General features: G+C 38.4%; 1 protein-coding gene across 16 annotated transcripts in view; it reads left to right on the forward strand.

The window, feature by feature from the left end:
- Positions 1 to 12,085, forward strand: part of CBFA2T2 (CBFA2/RUNX1 partner transcriptional co-repressor 2) — a 142,443-nt gene that overhangs the window by 84,024 nt on the left and 46,334 nt on the right. For 15 of the 16 annotated variants that reach the window (XM_079128214.1, XM_079128222.1, XM_079128225.1 and 12 more), the window contains one exon: positions 8,008 to 8,151. In XM_079128214.1, coding sequence (XP_078984340.1) covers positions 8,008 to 8,151 — 144 coding nt within the window. Of the gene's footprint in view, positions 1 to 2,197; positions 2,585 to 8,007; positions 8,152 to 12,085 lie in introns of those variants that run through there. The other variant, XM_079128221.1, reaches the window with a different exon arrangement.

Raw genomic sequence — 12,085 nt, forward strand, 5'->3', positions numbered from 1 at the left:
TCTCCCACTTTTAATTAATTAATTGCTTGCAGTACTGGCCATTGAAAATAGCGACGTTCCATCACTAAGTTACATCTCCAAGTTCTCCCCCACTGCACACACCTTTTTTTTTTTTTTTTTGAGACAGGGTCTTGCTAAACTGGCCACAAATTTGGGATTTTCATGCCTCAGGCTCCCAAGTTGTTTCACACTTCTTATTTAAGGAACCAACAGATTATTTATTTTATACCTCCTGGGTACCCTACATCTGCATTAAATCCCTCCTCTTTCTCTGCTTCAATTTTCCACAGTAGGCAGCTTATCATTTGATCCTTTTTGTTTGTTTTTGTGATCCTGGGGATTGAACCTCGAGACTCTCTACCAGTGAGCTACATCCCCATCTTTTTTCATGGTTGGAGAAGAATATCAGAGTTTATCAACTTCCTAGAGGACCATGAAGGCCAATCTGAGGAGCAGAAGAAAACTGGAATTCCTGATGAAATAGGTGCTGGCAACAGAGTGCAGATTAGGTTGAATCCTTGAGAAGGTCCATTTAGGAAAGAAGTGAAAGACAGTAGTCCTAAAAATGGATTGAGGATGCTAATGAAAGGGTAGAAATGACAAGGTTATACTGACTTACTGGGCCTAGGGACATGAAGGAAGAAAATTGGAAGTCCAGCCAAGCTTTGATGCAGTGCCCCTTTAGAGCACTGTAATTTGGTGTGGGTGCCCTAGTTGCTGAGAGTATGTCAGGGAAATGGGCACAGTTTTTTTTACCCAGTGCTGTGCACCACAGGCACTTTCAGGTAACAAGTGCGACGAAGAAAAGTATTGTCGGAATGAAAGATTAGAAGGAGTGGAGAACGACTTGAGTTAGGGAAAATCCCTCTGGAACAAGTGACATTTGAACTGACATTGGAATGGCAAGGGGTCAGCCAGGAGCAACAGGAGTGAGGGAGAACAGTTCTAAGCATAAGAAATATTCTGAGCACACTGAAGTGGGAATTATCTTGGAATATTTGATAGAGAAAAGGACAGCATGGCTAATGCTGTAGTAAGCGGGCAAGACAGGTAGGATTTTGAAGAGAAACTTGGATTAAGTTAGCAGTTTTCAAACTCCTGGTTTTTTTTTTTTTTTTTTTGGTTTGTTTGTTTGGTTTTTTTTTTTTTTTTTTTTTTTTTTTGGTGCTGGAGATCGAACCCAGTGCCTTGTGCTTACAAGGCAAGCACTCTACCAACTGAGCTATCTCCCCAGCCCCCAAACTCCTGGTTTTAAGGATCCCTTTACCCTTGTAAAAATTAAGGACCTCAAGTTGTGTTTATGGAATATAAACACCACCACACATTTTTTTAAAGTTAGCTGTTTTTTTAAAAATACTTTTTTCAATTGTTGATGGACTTTTTTTTTTTTTTTAATGCAGTAGTGAGAATTGAACACAGTGCTTTGCGCATGCTAGGCAAGTGCTCTCTACCACTGAGTCAATAAATAAAGGTTTTAAAAAAAAGACATGAAATTTGTTTTGACATATCCTCATCCCCATTCACACCCCAAAGAGTCTCCAGTAGGGGGAAAAAAAAAAAAAAAAAAAAAAAAAAAAAAAAAAAACCCACTCCTCCCTCTCCCAGAATGATTCGAAATGGCTTATTCCCTGATAGTCTCAGATTCTCTGGGTTCTCTAACTTTGCTGCACAGTGTTAAGAGGTGTAGTCTCCATGAGAAGGCAAGATGATAATCAAATATAATTTAAGTAATGTCTGTTCATGTGAGAAATATTAACTTGGTGGAGACTTGAAACAGATGGTGTGCAGTTGGAGAAGATAACTATATTATTCCAAGTAAACGTTTGTTTTAGCTGGGAAGCGGCGATCCATATTTCACTTTTCCCTATTTACGTTATCAGGTCAGCTGTGTTGCTGCTGCTTTTAACTTGCATTAAGGTTATCAGCAAGGTTTTGATGTTGGCAGGCTGATTACAACATATCTTTAAATATTAAAATCATTAGCATTGGAAAAGACCCTGTAGTTACTCTTAGCACATAGTGGCATGATCGTCAATGCATTCCTGATGGGTAGCTAATAAAACCTTATGTTTGAATGGTCTGACAGAGTTTATATAGGGAGTTAAATCATTCTTTCCTTCATTCCTTCCTTCTCCCTCCCTCCCTCCCTCCCATTTTTTGGTGTGTGTTGGGGATAATTAGGGATTGATATTTAACCACTGAGCCACACATCCCTAGCTCTTTTTATTTGGAGACAGGGTCTCACCGAGTTACCTAGGACCTCTCTAAGATGCTGAGTCTGGCTTTAAACTTGAGATTTTCCTGCCTCAGCCTCCTGAGCTGCTGAGTTTACAGGTGTGTACCACCTTGCCTGGCTTTGTTTTTTCTAATATTAAAGTATCCTTGCATTCTCAGATAAATTTGAGTATGATTTTTGTAAAGAATATGTGACTGGATTTGGTTTACTATTTTTTCTCAGCTTTATTGTAGCCTTCTAACACGCCCCTTTATGTTTAATTTCTTTCCATCATTTCCTGAAAACCACTGATCTGCTTTCATAACTAGCTTTGTCTTGTCTGAAGTTTCATATAAATAGGATAACATGGTATGTGATTTTTTTTTTGGCATCTTGCATCTTTCACTTACCCTAATACTTTCGACATTTATCCATCCATGTTGCTGAGTATATGTGTGTCAGTAGTCAGTTCCTGTCTGTTATAATTTCTTATTCTTTGGTGACTAGTGTTGAGCATTTTATTATGTGCTTATTAACCATTTCAAATCTTCTGGTATTCCTTCTCCCTCTCCGCTAGGGATGGAGCCCAGGGCCTCACACATGCTAGACAAACAAGTTCTCCACCACTGAACTAGATCCTCAGCCCTCCCTGCCCCACCCCCTTTTTAAAATTACTTTATCTTGAGACAGATTCTCTACTTTAAGTTGGTAAGGCTAGCCTTGAACTTGGGATCCTCTTGCCCCAGCCTCCTAAGTAACTGGGATTCCTGGTGTGTTCTGATTTACCCACCTCTCTCAATATTTCTTAGCAGACTGATTTGTTGTAAAGAATCAAATTTAATGGCTTCCTTAGTAAACCTGTTAGGAATGATCAACAGTCCTGTCATACATCTGAACAATATACATTTTACTTTTTTTTTTTCTCTATGATGATAAGCAGGAATACTTGACCATATCTCTTATCCAAAACTTAACTGTCTCAAAATCCAAGTAAATGATTAATCTTAGTTTTTAATCTAATTAAAGTAAAACATGTAGGAGTATGCTGTATACCTGCCACTGTTATATCCAGTATGACACCCCAGAACCAACCTTTGTTGTGTAATCCCCAAAGTCAAATGGGAAAAAACTAACTATAGTTATAAAATATACTTCACACCAAACTCAATTTCTTTTCAACTTCTTCCTTCAGACCTAGGGATTTCCCGACTTTGCCGTTGTTTGGGTTGTAACAGCCTTTTCCCTTACATTATAGCATTATTTTTTATCTCATAGCTCACATCTCTGTTCTTCGTTGTTCCTTTACCAGCTTCATAAGAAGTTTAAAGAACTTCAAAAGGAAAAACTTTGTATAATTTGTAAATACCCTTGTTTGTGGGCAGTTGTTCGTGGAGGATTCTCGTCCAGTAGCACTAGTCTACAGTGTTTACCAATAGTATGTTCAATAGTACTTTCTATTGTTTACCTGTGCTATCGTTGTACTCTTGAGTTTCTGGTTGGTTGTTTTTACTAGGGATTGAACGTAGGGGTGTTCTGCCACTGCACTACATCTCTTTTTAAAAGTTTTTATTTGTAGGGCTGGAGATATAGCTCAGTTGGTTGGTAGAGTGCCTGCCTCGCAAGCACAAGGTCCTGGGTTCAATCCCCAGCACCGCAAAAAAAAAAAAAAAAAAAGTTTTTATTTTTAATGTAGATCTCATGAAAATCTACAAAGGTAGGTCAGTAGAAGAAAGGGACGGAAGGGTGGGGGGCAGGAAAGCCGGGGAGGGGAATGCTGGGGAGTGATATTGACCAAATTACATTGTTATACATTGTGTGTGTGTTCGAATGTGTAGCAACACATCCCATCTTGTATTTAATAATGCAGCAATAAAAAATGGGAGACATTTTTATTTTGAGATGGATCTCACTAAATTGTCTAGGTTGGCCTCAACTTTGCAATCCTCCTGTTTTTAGCCTCCTCCTTTCTTTTAGTGACAATAGAATGCATTTTAACACATCCTATGTAAATGGAGTAAAACCTCTCATTCTTCTGGTTGTACTTGAATGTAGAGTTTTACAGATCATGTAATCTTATATGCACATAGAGTCATAATGGTCAACTCATTCTGCTATCATTCCTACCCTGTTTTTAGCCTTTTTCGTAACTGGAATGACAGGCATGTGCCATTGTGCCTGACAATGGAAAGAATTTTCTGCTGCTTGAACTTAAAGGTTTTTTGAAATTGATAAGTGCTCAAGATGTGGTTGGTACAAGGGCTTCAGCCAAAATATAACATATAAACATCAATTTTATAAAAATTCAGGAATAAGTCACTTTAACACTGATGATATAAAGGTATGTCATAGCTGTCTGTCTTCCTATAGGAAGTTCCTATGCTCCTACTCTGACCCCAGGCAGAATTAAAATGCCTACTTTGAAACATACCCTTTACCCACCATCTGAGCAACTGCTGACTTTGTCAGGTTATACACAGCATGAGGTACATTTATGCTATCTTATGTACTGTATTTGCTGCTTTCATGACTTTAAATTCTTGGACCATTCCATACAACATGTCCGAGGTTATATATAGATAAATTGTTAGATCTGATTCTGAGTAGCCAGAATTACAGGCATGCTGCACCATGCCTGGCTGACAGGCAGTTGGTTTTTTGTGGTGCTTGGGATCAAACCCAGGACTTAATGCATACAAGGCAAATGCTCTCCCCTGAGCTGCATTCCCCGTCCTAGTTTGTTCATTATCCCTCACTTTTACATATGTTGAAAACAAGGTCCAGAAAGGTAAAATGATTTGCTAAAATCTGTGTAACAGAACAAGCTTTCACACCAAATCTATTTCCATACCTATGGCTTTCCTGCTGTAGTATTGCTTGAAACATGAGGAGAGACGCTCAAGTTGCAGTTTTGTGGCTGATGAAGTCAGTAAGAGAGGAGTAGTATCAATGTGTAAATAGTGTTCTGAGGCTGGGTTTTGTTCACTGTCTAAACTTCCATTTGGTAAGAGCATCTTGTCAGTGCAGCTGGTCTGCTCCACCTTTTTTATCCTGCCAAGTGCTGAATGTTAAAACAGATCTCACTGTTAAGCCCTCCTCAGGCCTTTGGCGCCCTTGCTGTAAAGGCAGGTGGTCTGAAGAAAGACTCCCTCCAGGTTGTTGCACACTGTACATGCACATAACAGTGCGAGACAACTGTCAGTTCCTTCCTTCCCTTCTCCTCCACCCCCTACAGAAAGCTGGGCCCCAGATGGAAGAGCTGGAAACGAGTCAACTGTTCTTTGAAGGGCATTGAGAAAACACTGTTAGGGAGAAAAAGGCAAGCGCAACAGTTCATTAGTCCACTAATCAGACAGGATGACCATCAGTTTCATAGGGAAAATGTCCTGAGCAGAGGGATGATGACAAGGGCCGGCAGTGATGCCCATGTGGCTTTCAGAACACTACACATTTTGGACAGGGATTTGTAACTTGGAGGCTTAGCTTCCTTGACTTTCTTGATTCATTATATCCTTTTCCAAAAATGTGGCCACTGCAAAAGCATAAAGGTAATAATTGGGCCTGTAATCACAGTGAATGAGGACGCTGAGGCAGGAGGATTGCAAATTCAAGGCCAGCCTGGTTAACTTAGCAAGATTCTGTCTCAAAATAAAAATAGAAAGGGGAGGGCTGGGGCTACAGCTCAGCTGGTACGGTGCTTGACTTGCATGCACAAGGCCTTGGGTTCAATACCGAGCACCCCCCCCCCCCAACACACACACACACACACACAAATAAAATAAAAAGTGTTACAAGTGTTGCTCAGTGATAAAGCACCCCTGGGTTCATTCCCCAATTCAAAAAAATAAAAATATAAAAAGTTGTGGGAATATTTTTCTCAGTAGAAAGTGTCCTATCAGAGCTGTGTGGTCCCAACTACTGGTGAAGCTGAAGCAGGAGGATCATGAATCCTAGGCCAGCTTGAACAGCATGCCAAGAATCTGGGTCAATAAAGAAAAGGAAAGAAAGTGTCTTGTGAATAGCAAAGATGGGGCTTATTATTAGTGTCATGAACTCCTGTGTACGTGTTGTCTTTGTTGCTAGGATCTAACAGAAAGAACACTTTGACTTAATACTCTGATTTGAACCTTTGCTGCCCATTCCTTGCACTACAAATTGTTACCAGAGACTGAATATTTGTTAAAACTTGGAACTACTGAGGAGAATAGAACTCATTTTAAAAGTGAACCTATTAGTACCAGGTTCCCTTTGGTGGAAAATAACATTTTTAAATTTTTATTTAGTTGTAGATGGACACAATACCTTTAATTTATTTAAAATATTTTTAAGTTGTTGATGGACCTTTATTTTACTTTATTTATATGTGGTGCTGAGGATTGAACTCAGTGCATCTCACAAGTTAGGCAAGCACTTTACCACTGAGCCACTGTTCCAGACCACTGAGCTATATTCTTTGCCATTTTATTTTTTATTTTGAGACAAGGTCTTGCTAAATTACTGAGAGTCTTGTTTAGTTGTTAAAGCTGGCCTCAAACTTGCCATCCTCCTGCCTCAACCTTCACTGAAATTATATGCGTGAGCCACCATGTCTGGTGGCTGAGAACTCTTTTCAGTGTCATTTACTTTATCTAATTTCTCTTTCTGGAATTTCCTTGCTGTTATCCAACTATTGCTTATTGTGAATTACTTGTAGGGATGAAATAGTTCATGGTTAATCAGCTGTTTTTTTTATCTTTTTGAACAATTTACGTTATAAGTGACATGTACCTGATGTTTGAGATATTGACTCCACCTTTTCCTTTATTTAGTTGACAAAAAAATTTAGTGTTTTATCATAAGTACTAATTCATATACAACTGATTTTGATTCTGTCTCCATGTTGTGCAGTTGAAGCCTACTGGCCTAGATAGTTTATAGTTTAGCTGTTTCTACCTCTATTTAATTGATTCATTTATAAGAAGTCTAGAAAGAATACATTTGAAGTACTCCAAGTTTGGAGCCTGGTTTCTTCCTTCTCAGCCACTCTGGAAGCTGTTAACTTTCAGTTCACATCCCCCTTTGTCCTTGTTCCCTTGTTTTAGTTTGTGGTGTTGACAAAACAAAGTACCACATACTGGGTGCCTTAAGATAGTAGAAATTTATTCTTTTACAGTTTCGGAGCTAGAAGTCCAAAATCAAAATCAGTATTAACAAGGCTGATCCTTCCTTGAGACCTCAGATGGAGATATTAGTTCTATGCCTCTCTCCTAATTTCTGGTGTTTGCCAGTAATCCTCTGCAGTCCTTGATTTGTAGAGGTATCACTCAGTCTCTGCCTTTATTGTCACATGATCTGTGTGATAATTTTCACATTGACTTCCCTGTGTGTGTCTCCTACCTACCTACCTGTCTGTGTGTCTGTCTACCCATTGGTCTATTGTGGTACTGGGTATCAAACTAAGGGACTTACCCATGCCAGACATGTGCTTTACTACAGACCTCCCCAGACCTCTCTTCTTGTCTGTAAGACACCATTCATATTGGATTCAGAGTCCATCTGAATTATCCAGGAGGATCTCTGCAGTGCCTTAACCTAATCACATCTTCAAAATCACTTGTCCCCTTTAGGTAACATGCACAGATCACGATGTTAGGAAATGGACATAATCTTTTTTGGAAGCCAACATTCTACCCATTTTACTAAACATCTTCTTTGCTCTTCAATCTTCTAGGAAAACATGTTGAAATTTCAAATTAATGTTGCAGTTTTAAATATCTTATGGGAACTCTGACCTCCATTTATTTTATTCTCTGCAGTTGGTTCTGAGAAAAGGGTACCAGCAATGCCTGGATCGCCTGTGGAAGTGAAGATACAGTCAAGATCCTCACCTCCCATCATGCCGCCCCTCCCACCTATAAATCCTGGAGGACCAAGGCCAGTGTCCTTTACTCCTACAGCATGTGAGAACTCTTAATTACTTGGGTTTGTATTTCGGAGTGACATTTATATCTAAATGACTGACTTCCATCACACATATACCATTCAACATTTTCAAAGTGCTAGTAGCCAGGTGTAGTGGCGCACACTTGTAATCCCAGCAGCTCGGGAAGCTGAGGCAAGAGAATTGCCAGTTCAAAGGCAACATCAGCAACCTGGTGAGGTCCTAGCAAGTCAGCAAGACTCTGTCTCAAAATAAATCATAAAAATAGCTGGGGATATGGCTCAGTGGTTAACAACCCTGGGTTCAACCCCCTGGTGTCAAACAAACAAACAAAAAAACAACAGCAGCAGCAACAGAATGGTATTAAAATTTAAGCAAATAGATAAATCGATAGGGTTGTTTCTAACTTTAAAAAAAAATTTTTTTTTTTTAGTTGTTGATGGACCTTTATTTATATGTGGAGCTAAGACTTGAACCCAGTGCCTCACACATGGTAGGCAAGCGCTCTACCACTGAGCTATGACCCCAGCCATGTTTCTAACTTTTTAATGTAAATTTCTTATTCTTTCTGAGAATTGTAACAAGCTTAGATTTTTGAAGAAATAGTGCAGTGTATTGTTTTCATAATCTTTTGCTGTTTTGTAAATTTTTTATTCTTTGACTCAAATAATGAATTTAAATTATATTGATTTATAAGGTTCAAAATAAATTTTAGGACTGGGGTTGTGGCTCAGTTGTAGAGTGCTCATCTAGCATGTGTGAGACCCTGGGTTCCATCCTTAGCACCACACAAAAATAAAGGTATTGTGTCCACCTACAACTAAAACAAAATATTAAAAAATAAATAAAAGATAAACAAGTTTCATAAAATTATTGAACTACTTCTGAAAGTATTCCAACTATCACTAAGTCCCTTTATGAAAGAAAATATTATGGTCTTAGTTTTGTAGAGCTGCCAAAAACAAAATATCATACAATTGGTTGGCTTACTTATTTCTAAAAGTTCTGCACATTATAAGTCAAAGATCAAGGTGTTGGCAGGTTTGGTATCTCCTGAAGCCTTTCTTATTGGACTTGTGGATGGTACCTTCTTGCGGAGTCTTCACGTGACCTTTCCACTATGCATAGGCATACCTGCTGACACCAGTCATATTGAATTAGAGTCTAGTAATTTGACCTAATTTAACCTTTGTTATTCCTTCAAGTCCCTTTCTCCAAATATATTTATATTCTGGGATATGAAGGGTTTGAACTTCAACATGTGAATTGTCAAGCAGACACAATTCAGTCCATAATAATTACATGAGCCTATAAATATATAATAAATGGCTCAACCTCACTATCAGGGAAATGCATATTATAAACTAGTGCCATACCTTTACACCCCTAGAATGTTCAAAGTATAAAAGAATATTAAGTTTTGGTTGAATTTATGGAGCAGTCTAACTCTTACATTGCTGGTTGAAGTGAGTGTATATAGATATATATACATATCTATATATATATACTTAAACGTCAATTTAAAATCTAGGCTTAGATACATACATATATGTCTTGATTTAATTCTATGTTTCATGCAAGTGCTGCCAGCCCTAGTTCACATTGACTCTCTTATAGATACTTTGCCTTATAAACAGAACACATTGGCTCTTTGTGGAATGCCGAGAAAATGTCAGAGCACTGTGGTAGATGCTAAATGTATTGTTTTAGCCATCATACAACTTGCATGTTATACTTGTTCAAAATTTTTGTGTGTGTATTTATCATTTTAAAAGATGAGAGGACTGGGGAGAAGATGTAGTTCAGTGGTAGACCACATGCCTAGCATTTGTGAGGCCCTGGATTGATCTCCAGTACTGCAATTGTGGAGGAAAGAAAGTCAAGAGAGTGTAAGATGTACAGCCTTCGTAGAAGGTTTAATTATTATTTTCTCAAAACATTTGAAATCGAGAAGGCGATGCAGCCTTCATTTTGAGTCAGAGTAAAAGCAACAAAGTTTAATAACCTTTTTCTTAAATTCTATTTTGTATCTGAAAGGTAAACAGCTTTAGACATGGGTATTATCTTGAAATGAAACATATTAACCCCTTCTTAGCTGGGTGCTGTGACTCACACCTCTAATGTTAGCAGCTCAGAAGGCTGAGGGAGGAGGCTGCAAGTTCAAAGCCAGCCTCAGCCACTTAGCAAGACCCTGTCTCTAAATAAAACATAAAAAGGGCCGGGGATGTGGCTCAATGGTTAAGCTCCCCTGCGTTCAATCAAAAATCTTGCTTATTCAAATTTTAACACCCAGCAATAATAGGTTTATGTATATATAAATCCAACCCTGATGTAAACATGTATTGAAATATCACATGGTAAAAAAATAAATAAAAATTCACTCTTTTTTTTACCTCCACATTTGGCTGCTTGGAGGTGGATATATTTTATTTTGGAAAATGTAAGCATAAGGTTTTATTAAGAAGACTTTTTTACAGTCTGCATGTCATGGTGGCTAAAAGCACAGTAATATTTCATTGCATTGTGTCAAGAGGGCAGCTCTTGCTAAGAATTGACCTTTCTGTGAAAATGAAGAAATGACAGACTTTTATAACTAATTTCTTGGTCGCTGAGGTTGAATGTTTAGCTTTCCTTTCCAGTAGCTTTAGTAATCTCTTCTAAGAAAGCAGGAGAGAATTCACCCTTTTCCCTTCTGCTTTAATCTTTTATTCAGTGAAGCATTTAGCACTGTTTTCTTGGAAACTTAACCTTTGTTAACTAATGAACAAAAATTAAAAATATACATGTAGTGTATACGGTTTACAGAAACTTAGAGAATACATACATCTGTAAGGTAGTGCTCATCAAAATGTGTAATCTAAGCTGGGTGTGGGGACACATACCTGTAATCCCAGCATTTAGGCAGCTGAGAAGGATTGCAAGTTCAAACCCATCTTCTGCAACTTAGGGAGAACTTGTCTCAAAAACAAACAAAAAAGCTAGAGTTGTGGCTCAGTGGTTAAGCGCCCCTGGGTTCAATCCGGGAAAGGTGTTGGGGGAGCGAGGGAGGGAGGGAAATATGTACTCTATTGGTAGTGCAAATATAGAAAGAAATAAGTATGGTGCATAGTACTTAACAACTATAACCCCAGCTACTCAGGAGGCTGTGGCAGGAGAATCGAAAGTTCAAGGCCAGCCTGGACAACTTAAGTAGAGCTTTTCTCGAAATAAATTATCAAGAGGGCTGGGAATAATGGTCAGTGGTAAAGTATGCCTGGATTCAATCCTCAGTACCACCAAAAACGAAAGAAGGAAAGAAGTATAATTTACAAAGTAAAAGAGTGGATGTACACAGGCGACAAAGAATATATGTTAAATCTAGCAACGTTTAAACTTAAAGTTTAAACAAACAGCAACTTGTTTGTCAAAGAAAGCTTCTTCATAAAGACGATACCTGATCTATATAGGATGAAGAAGAGGTTGCCATGGACAGTGCAGAAAGAGACCATGGAGATGGTCAAGTGACTTTGACTAGTTTAGAGGAAAGAAAAGTGAAGTAGGAAAATGGTTGTGATTAATGAGTTTGTGTAGACATAACATAGTTTAACTATCAGTTTTCTGTGCTAGGTAAAGATTAAATGATTGGACTTTTCTTTTGGGTTAGATGCTGGGCATCTAACCCAGGTGCACTTTACCACTGATCTACGTCCCCAGCCCATTTTATTTTGAGGCAGGGTCTCACTGAGTTGCTGAGGCTGACATCAAATTCGGATCCTCCTGTCTCAGCCTCCCAAATCACTGGGGTTACAGGCATATTCTACTACAACTGCATGATTGAACTTTTTAACTTTTCTCAAGTCTTGACTTAAATATTTGCTATGTTTTTAGATTTTTTTTTTTTTTTTGTGTGGGTAACAGGTATTGTACCTAGGGGTGCTTAACCACTGAGTCACATCCCCAGCCCTTTTTATTTT

The sequence above is a fragment of the Sciurus vulgaris genome (genome assembly GCF_902686455.1).
Source record: "Sciurus vulgaris genome assembly, chromosome: 2".
In the NCBI taxonomy this organism is placed as follows: domain Eukaryota; kingdom Metazoa; phylum Chordata; class Mammalia; order Rodentia; family Sciuridae; genus Sciurus; species Sciurus vulgaris.